This window comes from Eulemur rufifrons, chromosome 30 (assembly GCF_041146395.1).
Source record: "Eulemur rufifrons isolate Redbay chromosome 30, OSU_ERuf_1, whole genome shotgun sequence".
Taxonomy (NCBI): domain Eukaryota; kingdom Metazoa; phylum Chordata; class Mammalia; order Primates; family Lemuridae; genus Eulemur; species Eulemur rufifrons.
Window position 1 is genome coordinate 18,819,504 of NC_091012.1, and position 19,037 is coordinate 18,838,540.

The window sequence follows — 19,037 nt, forward strand, 5'->3', positions numbered from 1 at the left end:
GATTCCCAGCCTTTTTTTTTTTTTACCTAGTGAACTTTCATATTCTTTAAATTCTCTGATCATACTATAAAGAATTAAGCATTCTTCCCCCCATACGACTTATTTTATAATGCACACATACTTATTTCTGCTAGAACATATATCATCTTGTGTTCTATTGATTTACATAATTTTCTCCCCAACTACAATGTAAGCTCCTTAAGTGCAGGGACCATGTTTTTTTGTGTTTTTATCCCTAGCAAACAGTAGAGTATCTGACAGGCACAGAGTATGAAATAAATAGAATTAAATAAAAGCAGAGATAGAAAGATGCATGATTTTCCAAGGAGCAACAAGAGAAATAGCTGACTTTTCAACAGAAACAATGAAAGTCCAAAGAAAACAGGACAACATCTTAGAGTGCTAAAAGAAGATATCTGCCAACTGAGAATCCTATATTCAAAGACTATAACCTTCAAAAATGAAAGCAAAATAAAGACATTTTCTGATGTACAGAAATGGAGAGAATTCATTACCAGCACAAAAATACTGGAACGACTTTAGGAAGAAGGAAAATCCCAGAAATGAGGGAAGGAATGACAAGCACCATAAAGGGTAAATATGTGGGCAAATACAAATGAATATTAACTGTACAAGACAGTAATGACAATGTCATATGGGGCTTAAAATATCCATAGACTTAAAATGCATGACAACAATAATCCAAAAGGTTGGAAGGTGTAAATGAAATTAGTGTTCTAAAGTTCTAGTATTATTGGAGAAATGGTAAAAAAAAAAGTCATTTGTATTAGACTGTAACAAATCAAGAATGCATATTATAATATGTAGGATAACCACTAAAAGGAAAGTAAAATAATGTTATAACTAATTAGTGGAGGGTCAAAGTGGAATAATAAAACATATTTGATTAACCTTAAAAAGGCAATAAAGGAGAGAAAAAGTGACATAAAATGAATAAGTGGGTCAAATAGAAAGCAAAAAGATGGCAGCTATAACCCATAAATATCAATCATTACATTAAATGGTATTGGACTAAATACTACAATTAAAAAGATTATCAGACTGTATTTTTAAAAAACTATATGCTAATAAGAGACATATTTTAAATAGTACACAGTAAGTCTAAAAAATAAAAGAATAAAAAAAGATATACCATGGCAACACTAAAAAGATAAGATCACTAAGCTCACAAAGTTAATATCAATTTTGACAGTACAAATTGACATAAAATTCAAGATGATATCATGAATCCTTGAAAAATAAAATTATATCATTAAGATTTGGAATGTATTTTAGTAGTTGATGCCCAGGGTGAATGAAGAATGAGCAATATTTAATGCATAGACAGAGGGGAAATGCCCATAAAGTGGGGCAAGGGGGAAGGAAGAAAGGAAACACAGCAAAGCAAACAAAACCCATAAGAGTCCAGAGATTCAAGGAGAAAGTTTAAGATAAACACCAAGAAATTACCCACTAGATGTAGCAATGAGATGGCTGGAAAGGTAGAATTGAAAACTGGACCTTAGTGGATTTGACTGGGGAAGGTAAAGAAGTAACAATTGTAGCCCATTCTTTTAAGAAGTCTGGCTATTCAAGGAAGAATGTAAGACTAGTGACTGCAGGAAGATATAGGTTTGAGAACTAGTTTTTCTTTCCTTTCTGAAAATGAGAGTAATTTAAGCATATTTGTATCCTAAAATAAAAGAACAAGGTGACAGGAAAAAGACCCAGAAGAGACAGTAGAATAGGAAGAGGACTTCTTTCCTTGATATGGAAAGAAAGGAGGCAAAGTGGTTACCATGGAGAAGTTTGCATATAGCAATTGTATATGAAGTTGTTGCCTGATAGCTTGGTGGGAGGGGAGGAAGTCATTCATTTTTATTGTATTTTACACAAACTGGAATAATACTCCAGCTGAGATCATCCAAGTACAGAAATATTTCCCCAATGGCAAGTTTCCATCATGCAAAATTCTAGCATACATACCTTTTCAGCAACTGTGCGCATTTCAGTTCCAGCATATGCAAATTTGGAGTCACTCCTATTAGGTATAAATTAGAAAAAAAAGGGAACTGGGGTTTGGAATATAAAAAGGAATTAAAGCAAAATAAGAGGATTAACAGTTTTTGCAAGGAAACCATAGCAGAGACAAAAGAGGGGGAAAAGTGAACCGAGGATAGAGCTACATTCATAGATCTGTTAGAAGCAAGCTGGGACATGTGCACAAGTGGCTGAATGTATAAAGTTATCACAAGCAAAAAGTTAAATTTCTGGAATCCTGGGTATTAAGAAGGTGGGCTTGAGAAGTAAACTATGGTATGCTTTGAAGTTTAAATTACCCAAAAGTTTCAGCACCTCAAGCATTCAAGCTACTGGGGAACTCTGAGATAGGGTTCATGATGGGAGTAGAGGGTGGCGGCAGAAAGTCACTAACATAAAATTCAGATGGAGGCATGGATCAACAGGCAGAAATGGCTCTGAATGTGTACTTTCTCCGTCACAGAGAAAATTGCCAGTATCTCACTGACATTTCAGGGGAGAGAGAATATAAAATATATCAAGCAAGGAAATGGAAAATAAATTGATAGTTTTTTTAATGCGCTGCCTTTATTTTAGTCGACAAAAATCTACTTATAACAGCTTTCACAGGTGCATGCATGATCTTGGTTCCCCCAACTATATTTTGCACACACATAATTCTGAGTTAACAATCATTAGATATGAGTAAACGAATATAGTCTTACCTGGTGTCATCATTCAACTAGAGTGGGAAAGAGCAGAAAACATTATTGATCACATTATATTTGTTTGATGTACATGGGTGCAGATTATATTAAAATTAGGTCATGTGTTCGTGCGTACCAGCATGAAAGAATGGAGAATTACTTTAGATTGTAAACAAGTAAACTCTTATTTCCTCATCCTCATTTGCCTCTCTGCAACACTTAACGCAGCAGAAACTTTTGCGTCCTTGAAACCCGTCTCCTTTCTTTGGTTTTTTGATATGCTGCAAATGCTTTGTTGATACCTCTGCTCTCCTAGAGGGAGGCGACGCAAGGGGCTCTAACCGTAGTCTGCTGATTCCTAATATGCTGATGTCCTCATTATACTCCAATGTCTTTCTGGCCTGGCTTGCAGTTTGGGTCAACGGGGTGATAACCCCAGATCTAAAGAAAAGCCGCAGGCTACAGGAGAAAAAGCACGGCTCCCTGGGGCATCTGCCGATCACTGGGGACTTGCGGGAGACTAAACAAGTGTTCAGCGGCCGGAAGAAATGGGAGTCCCCGCAACAGAGCCATCAACGGATGTCCAAGGATCTAAGTCAGAGATGCCCGTGGCCTCCACTGCCCGGGGCGCTGCTGGCACTCATCCCGGGGACACGCTGTGACTGCTCAGCAAGGTTCCAGACAGGCTGACTGACCTACTCACCTCCCCTATACACAGCCCCATCACCTCCTCCTTCTCTGTGCTCAGAGCGTGGTTGAGACAAACTAGGAAAGCGTCGGACTCGAGATGAACCGCCTGCACCGCCTGCACCACCTGCACCGCCATCTTGGTCCGACCCTGCTCCCGTCCGCCTCGGGCCCACTCTAGCCCGACCAACCGGGTGCTCCGGCGCAGCCTCCCGGGCTCCCCGCGCTCTGTGCCCCGCCCAGGCCTGGACTTCCGCGCGCGGGTTCCGCGGGGGCGGGGCTTTGGGAGCGGGCGGGACCGTGGGGGCGGGGCTGTGGGGGCGGGGCGGGGGCAGCCGGCGCGAGGCAGGCGCGCGGGGGCGGGGCCCGCCCAGCAGCACCTGGGAAACGCCCGCGCCGGTTGGGGCGGGCGTGGCCGTCGGGGCGAAGGGCAGTGGTCGGCCGCTGTTGGGGTGTCAGGCCGGGCCGCGGGGGCTGCAGGGAGGCGGCGCTCTCAGGCTGCAGGCGGACGTGGTCTGTGAGCCGCGCCCGGGCGCTTGGGTAGGCACCTCCCAAGCTCCGGCGCCCATTTTGCCCGCCCGCTGAGGAGAGCCGTGCGCGGCCTACACGCTTAGGGGACAGCCCTTTGAGGCGACATCACCGCCAACGCCGGTCTCTTGAGTCAGAGGGACGCTCTTTTGAAAGTCGGTCCTAAAACAGTTAAGGTTTTATTTTGTTTTATTTCCAAGTCACAGCCCCTGAATCTTGTACAACTCTCCCTGGACCACTTCCGGTTGCCGGCCCGCGCCTCATAACTTCAGTTCCAGTGACCTCGGCTTGGGATGCCCCTCGGTTCGCCCCGGGCTCACGTCGCGATCCCGGCTTGAAAGGCCCGGGGTGGGGGACCTGGAAGTTTTAGCCTAGCTGTTCTCGAGGCGGATTAATTAGCCCAAGAAACATTATATTCATGTGAGTAACCTTTTGCAGAAACAGTGCTATACTGTATCTGAAAAAGTATCACTCTTAAGCTTGGCTGCTGCTACTTTCTACAAAGGCTTTTAGGTAGCTGTTTGTTTGATACAGTGAAGGAGAATTGAGGGACGTCGGTTTTTATTCAACTTCGTACATACCACGTTAGATATCCAGAATACCAGTTTCCGCAGATCTCCTTGTCTTGATAATATCAGACATGGATTAATTATATGTAAAAGTAATTTTGTTGTGAGGTATGTCAAACGTGCCAAAGGTAAAAGTACAGATCTTCCAACTCACAAGTTTAGGAATTACACGTGGATTTTAGAAGCGATTCTAAGCCAAAAAAAAAAAAAAAAAAAAAAAAAAATTATGTGCTGTGCCGCCTCCACAGCCCGTCCGTGTTTGTTTCTTTGATTTATTTTTCTATTCTCTGTGTAGTTTTGAAGCCAGGCAGGTATGGCAGTACTGGAAAGGGAACATTCTCAAGTTATTCTCTAAAGAGGTGTTGATGCTTTGCTCTTTTCTCCCAAGTCAGTCCCAACCCAAGTCTCCCCACAAATAGGGTCTTCATCCAGTGGAACTATCTGTAATATATATGCCAGCAACTTCCGTTTTTACCTAATGCTTGAGGATCACAAGGCACATCTTTCCATGATTAATTTGATAATGATGAAGGTTGGAAAATTTTGAACTGTGCAATTACATTGGACCCATCTAAATTTTCTCGTTACAATTTTATATCATATGCTCTTTTCAGTTACTGTTTGTGGCTAGTATGCCCTGCCCTACTGGGGCAGGAACAGCTGGTCTTATCATTATTGTATTTGGTGATGGAATCGTTGGAGTTTAAAAAGTGCCTTTTGTTTGATGTTGGTGTTAATCAATCTCATATTCCAGAATGACATTCACTAACTTTTCTAATGCTCATGGCTGCCTTCTACAGGTCCAAACATTTAATTGGAGTAGAAAAAAACAATTAGCATTTATAGCAAGTTTATTATGTGCTAAATAATTCTGCTAAGCACTTATATACCTGGTGTATATAAACTGCTCCCGTTGGAATCAGGCTCTGCAACTTCTAGCTGTGTGAACTTGGGCAAGTTACCTAACTTCTCTGTGGCTCACTTTCTTCACCTTAAAGTGGGGATAATAATACTGCCCACCACATAGCACCCTATGAAGATTGCAAAGATTACATGAGTCAATATATGTAGACAAATGTAATACATATAGGAAGTGCTACGTAAAAGCTATTATGATTAATGTTTTTTAATTCTCATTTTACACCTCCAGAAATTGAGGTGGAGAGAGGATAATTTGTCCAAAGTCACAAAGCTAGTAAACGGCAGAATCAGGATTCAGACACAGGCCAGGTTGATTCTACAGCCTGTATTCTTGGTAATATCACCCATTGAAACTGAAAGAGTTTATTAATTGACTTTAAATAAAATAAATGTGTTCAACTGATCAATGTTTAAAAACTGTTCAAACACCTGCAAATTAAAACAAACGAATTTATTCTGTAAAGAAGAAATGATTTTACTTACTACTTAAGGAAGCCCTTCTGTGTTATTTGTCATCCACTTAGAACCTAATTTACAAAATGTCTTACAAAAACATTGTCTATCTATGCCAGTGTGGTCTCTGTGCATGGCATCAAGGTCACCCCCATGGGGACAATCTCTTTTAGTGCATGATAAATTTATAAAGGTATTTAAACCTTTTTTTAAACCATTTGTATTTGCAGCTGGTAGTATTCCTTAAATTGAGTTGCACAGGTTTATATTCCATGTATTGTATTGCACCTTGTACTTAAGTTTATCTTGAGGTTTTAACATATCCATCTTAGTTCAAGGAGTCCTGAATTTTGTGAACAAGTGTCATGTGTCAAAAAATGTTTTCTAGTCAAATCAATTTGGGAAATGCTAAACAACATAAAGTTTCTTTCCTGCATAACTTACCAGAGCTTTTACTATGCTAATGTGCTTTATGACTCCAAGATTCCCAAACTTATTTGACCAAGGAAAATGTAGGGAGCAAGGGTTCTAAGAATCAATTTTTTCCATTCATACAACCTGTGATTTTATAGGCTTTGATCTGAATTTCTCTCACTCAGCCTTTACTTTTCTCTACTGAGAATGTTGTTGGTTTGTGTTCATACGGTGGCTTCTCTGTCCCTTGATCACTGCAGTTGCCTTTCTCTAGGCCTTCATGCTCTCGGAATGGTAGCACACACAAGTCCAGGATAATGTGCTAAGGGTCGTTCCAGGCTCATCCTGCTGATGCTTCTGAGACTATTTTGTAGTGATTCATGGTAACTCAGACCATCATCTCCAATCTGTTTGCTCTCTATTCTACTGGAGTTATTTCCTTTTAATGTCAGTATAACCAATAAAATTTTGTTTTTCATTCAAAACAAATTTATATTTCAACATGTTGGTTGGTGCTAAGACCTATCTGTGAAGTTGAGATGGTCCTGAAAGTCTTAACACTTGGTTTCCACTTAAAAAAAATATTATTGGCCACACTTATGTCTTTTGTGCTTGAAATCCAGGCTTTAATATCTTTTATTCTGACATTAGTGTTTGCTAGGTTTTTGTTTGTATCTCTCTTTTCCAAAGCTCTTGGGTGTGGGGAAAGAGGCAGAACAATTGTATCTGCTAAGTGAAAAAAAAGCCTTTAAAAAATTTAATATATAGCTAGAGACCTAGGCCTAGAGAATCAATCTCTACCCATATACACGTGGTAAATCATAACCACCACCGTGGCCTTCCTTTGTTTCACCTCCCTATCAACCATGTATGTGCACCTGTTCACAGAAACATTATTTGACTAGTATTTGAGACTCATAGTGCCCAGAACTGTATCATTCCTGCTACTAAGCAGTGTACAATACTATACCTTGAGGGAGACAGAACTTGTGAAATAAGCAGAGAAAATATGCAAGGAGATTTATAATTAGAGGCCAAATATGCACTTTAGTTTATTTATTTATTTATTTATTTTTGAGACAGAGTCTCACTCTGTTGCCCAGGCTAGAGTGAGTGCCGTGGCGTCAGCCTAGCTCACAGCAACCTCAAACTCCTGAGCTCAAGGGATCCTCCTGTCTCAGCCTCCCGAGTAGTTGGGACTACAGGCATGCACCACCATGCCCGGCTAATTTTTTCTATATATATTTTTAGCTGTCCATATAATTTCTTTCTATTTTTAGTAGAGATGGGGTCTCGCTCTTGCTCAGGCTGGTCTCGAACTCCTGAGCTCAAACGATCCGCCCACCTCGGCCTCCCAGAGTGCTAGGATTACAGGCGTGAGCCACCGCGCCCGGCCTTTAGTTTAAATATAAATGCTACAGTAGTCATAAAAGGGAAGAATTTTCTAAAGTTTTCATAGAAGAGGTAGGCACCTGTACTCTGCTATAATAGTACTGAGATAAGCATAGAGGCCTTAGGAGGCATTTAAGGCAAGTGAAAATCAAGAGCAAGGGTATGGAGCTAGAAAATGAGCCTCGTATTTGGGGAAAGTTTGTCTTAAATACATTGGTAGTGGTGGTACATGCTGGAATTGATGACAGATAGAATGTAGCAACTGAAGAAGAGGAAGACATCCAAGATAACCCATTAGTTTTGAGTTTGAAGGATCAGGAGTGGTGGCATTGCCATTGATGGAAACTGGGATTTGATTAAGGAGACGAGTTTGAAACTCTTAGACGAGTTTGAAATGAGAGAGCACATCCATCTGAAAACTAAGATGGGAGCTTACAGCAGGCTCAAAGTCAGATCCACTCAAGGTACAATGTGTGAAGCATGTGATTTGCTCTTGACAGTCTCACTGTGAGGGCTCTGACAACCTCTCACACTGCATTTCCTTTCCCACCTAATGGCCACCTAATGGGAATAGAGGGTCTTTGTTTTGTGAGGAAGATCCTCCAAAGCCATATCTGTGTTCTGCCAAAGGTAGAAATACGGTACAAGTGTGCCGTGATACTATAAGTGAGGTCCACAAGATTGATTCATGCAAAATGCACGTCAAGTTATTGTGAGGTCCTGAAATGAAATCTGGGGCTGGGCAGAGGATCATTGTGGGGAGAGTTTGCTTTACCACCCAGACACTCCAGGAGGTACATTTCCTTTACTCCTCTCAATGGGAACAGGGGGTTTTCTGGTCTTCTGTCTTGGGAAATCAAAACTTAAACCTATGCCTCTATGGAAAAATGGGCTTCTGTAACATCCTGCAGCATTATTAAAATGAAACAAGGACCTAGATAGATAACTGTCGTTTGCTTTCACATCACCATTATTCCCAAAGTTTCTTGCAGCTCAGAAATTCCATGAAGCTACCTACCTTAAATACTTTTCCTAACATGAAAATCCCCTTCTGGAAATGCCCAGCTGCTATACATAACCTTTCATAGTAAACTGACAAATGCCCTTAAAACAAACTTTTAATTTCAACTTAGAAAGCCATGCATATGATTTGTCCTTCAGAATTTTATCTTTTAAAATGAAAACTGCTTGCGAGTGGCATTTACCTAGGAAATACGGCATGCGCGTATCTGTTATACTGCCTTCCTGCCAAAATGAGTGTGTCCTTAGGCACACTCTTGTACATATTCTATTGCTACCTACATTTTGTCAGACACTGCTTTGTGAATACAAAGAATGTGAGACCACTGTCCAGCTTCCTATAGTGTTAGCTATATATTTCCACAGAACTCCTCACCTAGCTAAATTCTTGAGTGCTTTGCAGTCAAAAATTAGCAACCTGAGGCTCTAAGTATCACTTCCGTTGTCTTGCAGAAAGCTTCAGATGTCTTTGGTTCTGTTTAGGCTGTGCAAATAGACATGTACGAGGTTTGGTTCTGGTTGGTGGCTGCTAGTACCAGGTCACCTTGCTCACTGATGAGTTCATTCAAACCCAAAAAGTCACACCTGTGTCCTGTGCGCGGGTGCTGCAGGCTTAGGTGGAGAAAAGCAGGGCTAGAATTGGAACCCAAAGCCCAGAATGGCAGGAGAGGATGTGGGGGCTCCACCCGATCACCTCTGGGTTCACCAAGAGGGTATCTACCGCGACGAATACCAGCGCACGTGGGTGGCCGTCGTGGAAGAGGTAACTTTACACTTTGCTTATTTCTTGGATTTTGCTTTCAAGCAACTTGTTTCTATCCAGTCTCAATATTCTGAAATCTTTGGTTTTATTTTTGATCATTCCATTAGGAGACGAGTTTCCTAAGGGCACGAGTCCAGCAAATTCAGGTTCCCCTAGGTGACGCAGCTAGGCCAAGTCACCTTCTTACCTCCCAGCTACCTCTCATGTGGCAACTCTACCCGGAGGAGCGCTACATGGATAACAACTCTCGCTTGTGGCAGATACAGCATCATTTAATGGTACACATGCTGCTTAATCATTTTCCATTGTATTGGGACTCTTATAACAGAGTACTCTATAAATTTTTCTTTTTCTGACAGGTCAGGGGAGTACAGGAGCTGTTGCTTAAGCTTTTGCCTGATGATTAACCTGGTATGTATTTCTGTTTCTCCCCCATCCCTCCCTGCTTCGTTTTCACTCTATTCATTTGTGGTGATTTTAATGATTTTTTTTTTCCAGGTGCTGGGATTCTAGGAAGATATGCTTCTTTGTTCTGTTCAGTATATGGCAATCACTTCATCCACTACTGCAGTGCACCCACCCTTGGGCCTGGGGGGAGGGAGTGGGTTGAAAAACTGCTCAAGAACACAGAAGTTTAGGAAGGGTCATGAAGAATACTGCAAGTGAAACTGCAGAGAGAGGGAGAAAGCAGGCAGAAAGTGAGTCAACAAAAGCACTTAGTCAGGATACGTAACTTGAAATTGACTCCTTTGGAAATTGCCATAGAACCTTTAATGGACATCATCGGCTGGAACTGGGATCTGATGAATCCCACAAAAGTCAGCACCTGCTACAGAACAGATGCCTTGATCACCAAGGACTTGGTACTGATTTAGAGAGAAGAGAGCAGCTCCTAGCAGCATCAACATCTATTTGTCGCTTATTTGCCCTGCAGCAATTCACCTGCCTTTCCTTCTCCCATCCTGTAAATATCCTAGGTTTTGCTCCAGTGTTTCCCATCCCAGTACTGACCTAATTTGGATCTACTGAGAACTTAGGAGGCTCTGAAAAAAAAAAAAAAAAAGAGATTTGCATTGATGAAATTAGCTACAGAGGTTCCTGGGCCTTTTTTCTTTCTGAAATTGTCTTCAAATTATTAGAAGTTGATCAAAATTGTGGGCACCTAAATTCATTCTCTGGTTACAGATATTTTAAATAAGCTGGCTTCTATAAGAACTTTAAAAAAAAAATTAGTGCTTAACTGGCACCTTTTTCAGGAAGTAATAGCATCAAATATTGCTGATTCCTAGGAAAGCAGTTACTACTTGTATATAATTTCCTGAGTTAAAGTAGTCATAACAGTTTATGTACATTAAAAGTAAGGTTTTACTTTTTTTAAAAGTCTTGAATAATAGCTACCATGTATTGAGTCCTTACGGCCTCCCAGGCACCATTGTGTGCACTTTATATACTTTATCACATTTAATCCTTTTGTCAATGTTTTGAGGCAGGTATGATTCCCATTTCATACATGAGTAATAAAGAAAAAGGCTCAAGGAGTTTAATCATTTACCAGGGGTTTCTTCTGTGAATGACAGAGCTGGGCCGCGGTGTAGGCTCCTCTAGTCTAACATTGGTTTACAATATTCAAGATGAGTTGATTGAATTCAAAGTTTTTTCCATGTAAAGCTATTCATATTTATAAAAATATGGTTGATGCATCCTATAAATGGGAAGAGTATTTTTTAGTGTAATTTTCCAGCAATCATATGGGCATACTACTTGTCTCAGAAGAAAATTCCATGTAGAAGGGTTTTAAAGTCTTTATGGGAAAAAAGCAAAATAAAAATAATTTTTCTTGTTTTAGTTTTCTGGATATGCCGCAGAAGGATCCGTGCCAGAAACAAGCCTGTGAAATACAGAAATGTTTACAAGGTAGTATGTTAAGTGCTTTTTAAATATTTTTCCACTGTGAACTAACTATAAGAGATCAATTATTCTTTTATCAGCGACCTGTATTAATTCTTTTCTCAGAATGTAACATTTCTGTAATTATCCTGAAGATTTTCCTTGTTGTATTATTAAAGATGCAGAAAATAAAATAACGTGATCAAAGGTAGGGATTTTTAATACTGGTTATACATTAGAATCACCTGGAGAGCTTTAAGAACTTGCCTAGAACAATTAAATCAGACTTCCTAGGGCCAGGGTCTGACCAGGAATCAGTCTAGAAAGCTAACCAGGTGATTCTAATGCACAGCCAGAGTTGAAAATTACTGAGCTGAGCAAAGTTCTTTTTCAAAAAGGCTAGTTTTAAATAGGTTGGTTATACTTCAATGCAGCTGACAACTCTGTTTTTAAAAGCAATATGGCAGAAGAGGGTTTGAAAATACAATTGGAATTCAGGCTCCCAAAATCAGCAACTAACTCTTAAACACAAAAGTGAATTTCAACTGAAGCATATTTGATGTGATTTGTCCATTTGTCCAGTACTAAGTTTGACCAAATGTTAAAGAATTTTATTTTTTAATAAGTGAATGATTAGTGCCAGAAGAGCAAATAGAAAAAGCTACAAGGCTATCTGAATTTGAAAATTGTATTTTTTGATAATTATTCCCATTATTAAAGTAACAGATGGAGATGGCCATGAAAATATAGAAAGGTGCAAATGAAAAATGTTCAAAGTTCCCCCAAAGCCCCACCACCAAAGAAAAACTGTATTGGCCTTTTACCTTTGATCCTTGGACTTTTCACTTTTTGATGTAAGCAATATTTTATAAAATCTTTTAGATTAATCTAAAATGTTGATGTATGATAATTCCATTTTAGTCATACTTTTCTTCCCTTCCTCACACTTTGAGAAAAACTAAAAAATTTTTTTGCATTTAATTTCTTCACCCAAATAAATTATTACATTATTTTATTTTATTTTATTTTAATTTCAGCATATTATGGGGGTACAAAAGTTTAGGTTACGTATATTGCCCTTGCCCCCCCCCCCACGAAACAGGCTTCAAGCGTGTCCATCCCCTAGACGGTGCGCATCGCACTCATTATGTATGTATACACCCATCCCCTCCCCTGCCACATCTGCCCGACACCCGATTACTGTTATTCCTAAATGTTATTCCTCTTAGGTGATGATCAGTGAAACCAATTTGATGATGAGTACATGTGGTGCTTATTTTTCCATTCTTGGGATACTTCACTTAGTAGAATGGGTTCCAGCTCTTTCCAGGAAAATACAAGAGGTACTATATCACCGTTGTTTCTTACAGCTCAGTAGTACTCCATGGTATACATATACCACATTTTATTAATCCACTCATGTATTGATGGGCACTTCGGTTGTTTCCACATCTTTGCGATTGTGAATTGTGCTACTATAAACATTTGGGTGCAGATGTCTTTTTTATAGAATGTCTTTTGTTCTTTTGGGTACATGCCCAATAATGGGACTGCTGAATCAAATGGTAGGTCTACTTGTATCTGTTTAAGGTATCTCCATATTGCTTTCCACAGAGGTTGCACTAGTTTGGAGTCCCACAGGCAGTGTATGAGTGTTCCTATCTCTCCGCATCCACGCCAACATTTATTGTTTTGGGACTTTTTGATAAAGGCCATACTCACTGGAGATAAGTGATATCTCCTTGTGGTTTTGATTTGCATTTCCCTGATGATTAGAGATGCTGAGCATTTTTTCACATGTTTGTTGGCCATTCTTCTGTCTTCTTTTGAAAAGTTTCTATTCATGTCCTTTGCCCACTTTTTGATAGGGTTGTTTGATTTTTTCTTGCTGATTTTCCTGAGTTCTCAATAGATTCTAGTTATCAGCCCTTTTTCTGATGTGTAGCATGCGAAATTTTTTTCCCATTCTGTAGGTTGTCTGTTTACTCTCGTGACAGTTTCTTTGGCTGTGCAGAAACTTTTTAATTTAATCGGGTCCCATTCATTTATTTTTGTTGTTGCTGTGATTGCCTTTGGGGTCTTCTTCATAAATTCTTTGCCTAGGCCAATGTCTATGAGTCTTTCCTACGTTTTCTTCTAGAATTCTAATAGTTTCACACCTAAGGTTTAAGTCTGTTTTCCACTGTGATTTGATTTTTGTGAGAGGTGAAAGCTGTGTGTCCTGTTTCAGTCTTCTACATGTGGCTATCCAATTTTCCCATCACCATTTATTGAATAAGGATTCTTTTCCCCAGAGTGTGTTTTTGTCTGCTTTGTCAAAGATTAGATGGCTATATGAGGATTGTTTTATATTTGGATTTTCTATTCTGTTCCACTGGTCTGTGTCTCTGTTCTTGTGCCAATACCAAGCTGATTTAATAACCACAGCCTTGTAGTATAGTTTGAAGTCTGGTAAATTAATACCTCCCACTTTGTTCTTATTGCCTAAAATTGCTTTTGCTAAATGGGCTCTTCTCTGGTTCCATACAAAGTGTAAAATTATTTTTTCTATATCTGTGAAAAATGATGTTAGTAATTTAATAGGGATTGCATTGAATCTGTAGATCACTTTGGATAGTATAGACATTTTTAAAATGTTGATTCTGCTGACCCACGAGCATGGTATAGTTTTCCACCTGTTTATGTGCTCTACCATTTCCTTCCTCAGTGTTTCATAGTTCTCCCTGTAGAGGTCTTTTACCTCCTTAGTTAAATATATTCCTAGGTACTTTATTTTCTTTGTTGCTATTGTGAAGGGTATTGAGTCTTTGATTTGGTTCTCCGTTTGATTGTTATTGGCATATATGAATGCCTCTGATTTGTGTGTATTGATTTTGTATCCTGAGACTCTACTGAATTCATTTATAAATTCCAGTAGTCTCTTGGTTGAATCCTTGGGGTTTTCTAGATATAATATCCTATCATCAGCAAAGAATAAGAGTTTGATCTCTTCTGTCCCTGTTTGGACACCCTTGATTCTGCTCTCTTGCCTGATTGCTCTCGCAAGGACTTCCAGCACTATGTTTAATAGCACTGGGGACAGTGGGCAACCTTGTCTGGTTCCAGTTCTAAGTGGGAATGCTTTCAGTTTTTCCGCATTCAGTATGATGTTGGCTGTGGGTTTGTCATATATGGCTTGTATCATTTTTAGGTAGGCCCCGTCTATACCTGTTTTGTTAAGCGTTCTTATCATAAAAGGGTGTTGAATTTTGTCAAATGCTTTTTCTGCATCTATTGAGAGGATCATATGGTCTTTGTTTTGCTTCTATTTATGTGGTGAATTACATGTATAGATTTGCGTATGTTGAACCATCCCTACATCTCTGGGATGAAGCCCACTTGGTCGTGATGGATTATTTTCTTGATAAACAACTGGATTCGATTTGCTAGGATTTTATTGAGAATTTTTGCATCTATATTCATAAGGGATATTGGTCTGTAGTCTTCCTTTTTTGTTGCATCCTTTCCTGGTTTGGGTATCAGGGTTATGTTGGCCTCATAAAATGTGTTGGAGGATTCCATCCTTCTCAATATTGTGGAATAACATTTGTAGGATAGGCATCAGTTCTTCTTTGTAGGTGTGGTAAAATTCGGGTGTGAAACCATCTGGTCGGGGGCTTTTCTTTTTGGGAAGGTTTTTTTTAATTGCTGTTTTGATTTCAGTTCTTGATATTGGTCTGTTCAGGAATTTTGTTTCTTCCTGGTTCAGCCTAGGGAGGCTGTGTGTTTCTAAAAATTTGTCCATTTCCTCCACATTTTCCAGTTTGTATGCATAAAGGTTTTTGTAGAATTCATGGATGATATCTTGTATCTGCATGGCATCAGTTGTAATTTCTCCTTTCATGTTCCTGATGGAGTATATTAGAGATTTTTCTTTTCTGATCTTAGTCTAGCCAAAGGCGTGCCAATTTTGTTTATCTTTTCAAAGAACCAACTTTTTGTTTTATTAATCCCCCATATAGTTTTCCTGTAGTCCATTTCTTTAATTCTGATTTGATCTTATTAATTTCACTCCTTCTGCTTGGTTTGGGGTCGGTCTGTTCTTTCTCCAGCTCTTTGAGTATATTCATTAGGTTGTCTATTTGTAAGTTTTCTGTCTTTTTGATATAGGCATTTATGGAAATAAACTTTCCTCTCAGGACTGCTTTAGCTGTGTCCCACAGATTTTGATAAGTTGTGTCTCCTTTGTCATTTAGTTCAAAGAATCTTTTGATTTCCATCTTGATTTCCTCATTTATAAAATAATCATTCAGGAGAAGGTTGTTTAGCTTCCACAACTTTGAGTAGAAATGAGAATTTCTGTTAGGGTTGATTTCTACTTTTATTCCACTGTGATCAAAGAAGATGCATGGTATAATTTCTACTTTTTTAATTTTTTAAGACATGTTTTGTGTCCTAGGATATGATCAATCTTAGAGAATGTCCCATGAGCTGATGAGAAGAACGTATATTCAATGGATTTTGGATAGATTGTCCTGTAAATGTCAGTAAGGCCCATTTGTTCTGGCATTCTGTTTAAGTCCATTATTTGTTTATTTTCTGTTTGGAGGATCTGTCCTGTGCTGTCAGCGGGGTGTTGAAGCCTCCGGCTATTATGGTGTTGCTGTTTATCATTCAGTTTAGATCAAGTGGGATTTGCTTTATGAATCTGGGTGCACCTAAGTTGGGTGCATACATATTAAGTATAGTTATGTCTTCTTGTTGAACTGTACCCTTCACCATTATATAATGACCATCTTTTCTTTCATTACTTTTGTTGATTTAAAAACTAAGTTATCTGAAATTAAAACCGCCATGCCAGCCTTCTTTTGGTGTCTGTTAGCTTGAAATATTGATTTCCACCCCTTTATTTTCAGTCTGAATACATCCTTGCAGGTTAGATGAGTTTCCTGGAGACAGCAGATACTTGGCTTATATTTTTTATCCATTGGGCTAGCCTATGTCTCTTGAGTGGGGAGTTCCAGTCATTCACATTTATTGAAAGAACTAATAGGTGGAGCAGATTTCTGTTCATCCGGTTGGGTAGAACTTCATTGCTATGTTTTCTCTCTTGAGCCATTGTGGTATCTGGCCTTTGATCTTTAGCTTTTGAGTGGTTTTACATTCGTGAGTGTTTCTTGTGCCGGTCTGTGTGCAACTCTATTTTGAGTACTTCTTGCAGGGCTGGTCTTGTCTTGGTGAATTCCCTCAGCCTTTGTTTATCTGAGAATGTCTTAATTTCTCCTTCGTATACAAAACTTAGCTTTGCTGGGTACAAGATTCTAGGCTGGGCATTATTCTGTTTTAGAAGAGTGAGAATGGGGCCCCAGTATCTTCTTACTTTATTTTAAATAGCAATCCATGTCTAAGGGAGAACAAGAATCAAGTTAAAAAGAACTGTTTACACCCCCTTGGTACAGTGTGAGAGGATAAGAGAATTAGCATTAAGTGCTCACTAGATGACAAGCACTGTTGTAAGGAATTTACACATACTAATCCTTTCATCCATGAGGTAGATGCTACTATGAACCCCATTTTACAGGTGGGGAAATAGACACAGAAGTTATAAAACTTGCCCAGGGTCACAAAACTAGTAAAAGGTAAGGTGGAGATTTGAACCCCCAATTGGTCTAACTCTAAACCTGGACTCATAGCCACCTTGCTATAGTGTCTTTCTAGGCTAACTAGCATGGACCCCATTTTAGTACTGGGGGACTCAGATCAATTGCAGCTGACCTAGAACTTGTAGGTCAAGTCTTCCTTAACTTAGGGTTTGTATATAGTAGGTATCTGCAAATGTTTTATGAAAAGGGCTAAACAGGCAATATTTTAGGCTTTGGGGGCCAAAGGTCTTTGTGTGTGTGTGTTTGTGTGTGTGTGTTTGTGTGTGTGTGTGTGTGCGTGCGCACGCATGCATGCATGCATGCATGCTTAAACCTTTTAAAAATCTAAAAACCATTCTTAGCTCCCATAAAAGGGTTGAATTTGACCCTCAGGCTGCAGTTTGCCAACTCCTGATCCACAGACTTGGTATGGGAGGTCCGGCAACCAGCTTAAACGTATGCAAAGTAATGTGCGGGGTATGGGCACTTTTCTAATTCATCAAATTACCACAAGGGATTATTGATTAATAATAATGTTAAAAACTACTGACCTAGTGAAAGGCACACATAAGCTATTAACCTTAAAAGAAAGTAAATTATATATTAAAATAGCTTTCGCCTACTTGTAAATCATAGTTTTCTTCCTAATGACCCTGTTGGCAGGTCTCTAAATCAGGTAGAATTCAGTGTACTTGGGTATGTCCTCTTTCTTCCAGTTCCATGGGTACTGAAAGTGAAAAGGGGTGGGAAGTGCTGACCTAAACCTCCCTTAGTTCTATGAGATCATGACTGGGGTCTGCCTGTCTGTTTTTCAGCCAACAACTACATGGAATCGAAGTGTCAGGCTGTCATCCAAGAACTGCGTAAGTGTTGTGCTCAATATCCCAAGGGAAGATCTCTCGTCTGTTCGGGATTTGAAAAAGAAGAGGAAGAAAACCTGACACTGAAGTCTGCATCAAAGTAAAGTTCTGCTGAGAAGTTAAATGCTGCTCTATGTTTCCACCAAGAGAATTTTATTTATCTTCCTAACTTTCTTCAGGCCAGGTAGCAGCAAGTAACAAATGAAAAAGTCAACTGTAAAAGTTAATGAATATACCATCTATGCAGAACAGCAGAAATATAAATATATTAAAAGACAAATATGTAGAATGTAATAAAACTGAGCTGCTAAAATAAACTTAAGTGAAAAATTTTGGTTTTATACTAAATGTATTTTAAGACTATTAGATATAGGTATTAATGGGTTCTCTTTAGCACTCAGACCACTAGTGCCATTCATAAAACTTAAGTCATGAGGTATGTTAGGTGAAAGGACTCACCCCTCCAGCATCACAATTTTGACACCTTTAATAGATTACATGCTAAATTAAAAAGTTTCCTTTAACCTAACTCAGTACCTGTTATACTTCCAATAATGCAGAGCAAAGTGTCTTTCCAGATGCCAGTAAGAGCATTTCTTTCTGCTTTTGCATCCCCACCACAGTTCCTAGCCGGAGGTGCTTAATATTTGTTCAATCAGTGGTAGGAAAGGCATAGAAATGATTCTTGTAATGTCTAATGAGCCCTCATTTACCATGAAGGAACTGAAGAAAACAATTTCATTGGAAATCAGGCAGGCAGCAGGAGAATTAAAATTTTTAGGTGATTTATCTATTCTTTATATCCTTATAATCAAAACCTGTTATGGTGGATCTGGACATTAACACAAAACTGCTGAAGGAAACTTGCTGACAGTTGTCACTTTATGGAGTAGGAGGAGGCACTATCCAACAGGCCATTTGCTTTCCTCAAATGAGTGCTAGAACCACCATTGCCCCAACTATGTAAGAGCAGGAACAAATTCGGATAGGTCCTGATGTTCAAATACCATTATTATTTGAGACCAACAGTTTTCTTTAAAGCAGCATTCCCCAAAGTGTTTCCAGGAATTGCTGTAACAGGGGAGAAACGAAAGGTTCCCGTGGTCAGATAAGTTTAGGGAATGCTAGGTTAGACACAAGTAAACAGGTTTCTTTCCTGTCAGACTTCAGATATTTTTGCATGGTAATATGAATTA

The 19,037-nt window shown here is 39.3% G+C and overlaps 3 protein-coding genes across 3 annotated transcripts in view; 2 read left to right on the top strand and 1 right to left on the bottom strand.

The window, feature by feature from the left end:
• The window catches only part of BRCC3 (BRCA1/BRCA2-containing complex subunit 3), an 80,948-nt gene extending 77,334 nt beyond the window's left edge, over window positions 1-3,614 (bottom strand). The window contains exons 1-3 of the mRNA XM_069463188.1: window positions 3,430-3,614; window positions 2,745-2,761; window positions 1,987-2,041 (exon numbers count right to left, since the gene is read on the bottom strand). Of these exons, the coding sequence (XP_069319289.1) occupies window positions 1,987-2,041; window positions 2,745-2,761; window positions 3,430-3,552 (195 nt within the window). The 5' untranslated portion in view covers window positions 3,553-3,614. The remainder of the gene's footprint in view (window positions 1-1,986; window positions 2,042-2,744; window positions 2,762-3,429) is intronic.
• A 313-nt stretch (window positions 3,615-3,927) lies between these two features.
• On the top strand, window positions 3,928-10,845 carry MTCP1 (mature T cell proliferation 1). The gene is made up of 5 exons (XM_069463504.1): window positions 3,928-4,361; window positions 9,322-9,473; window positions 9,581-9,751; window positions 9,833-9,884; window positions 9,972-10,845. The coding sequence occupies exons 2-4, from the start codon at window positions 9,369-9,371 to the stop codon at window positions 9,878-9,880; spliced, it is 324 nt and encodes a 107-aa protein (XP_069319605.1). The 5' UTR covers window positions 3,928-4,361; window positions 9,322-9,368; the 3' UTR covers window positions 9,881-9,884; window positions 9,972-10,845.
• On the top strand, window positions 4,300-18,164 carry CMC4 (C-X9-C motif containing 4). Its single transcript, XM_069463505.1, has 3 exons — window positions 4,300-4,361; window positions 11,320-11,387; window positions 17,797-18,164. The coding sequence occupies exons 2-3, from the start codon at window positions 11,330-11,332 to the stop codon at window positions 17,943-17,945; spliced, it is 207 nt and encodes a 68-aa protein (XP_069319606.1). The 5' UTR covers window positions 4,300-4,361; window positions 11,320-11,329; the 3' UTR covers window positions 17,946-18,164.
• Window positions 18,165-19,037: the final 873 nt, after the last annotated feature.

Excerpts from the sequence above, each read along its gene's own strand:
- CMC4 (XM_069463505.1), top strand. The coding sequence starts at position 11,330 with ATGCCGCAGAAGGATCCGTGCCAGAAACAAGCCTGTGAAATACAGAAA. Across the intron at positions 11,388-17,796 it reads AATACAGAAATGTTTACAAG|CCAACAACTACATGGAATCG; the intron begins GTAGTATGTTAA and ends TCTGTTTTTCAG.
- MTCP1 (XM_069463504.1), top strand. The coding sequence starts at position 9,369 with ATGGCAGGAGAGGATGTGGGGGCTCCACCCGATCACCTCTGGGTTCAC. Across the intron at positions 9,474-9,580 it reads GGGTGGCCGTCGTGGAAGAG|GAGACGAGTTTCCTAAGGGC; the intron begins GTAACTTTACAC and ends TCATTCCATTAG. Across the intron at positions 9,752-9,832 it reads AGATACAGCATCATTTAATG|GTCAGGGGAGTACAGGAGCT; the intron begins GTACACATGCTG and ends TTTTTCTGACAG.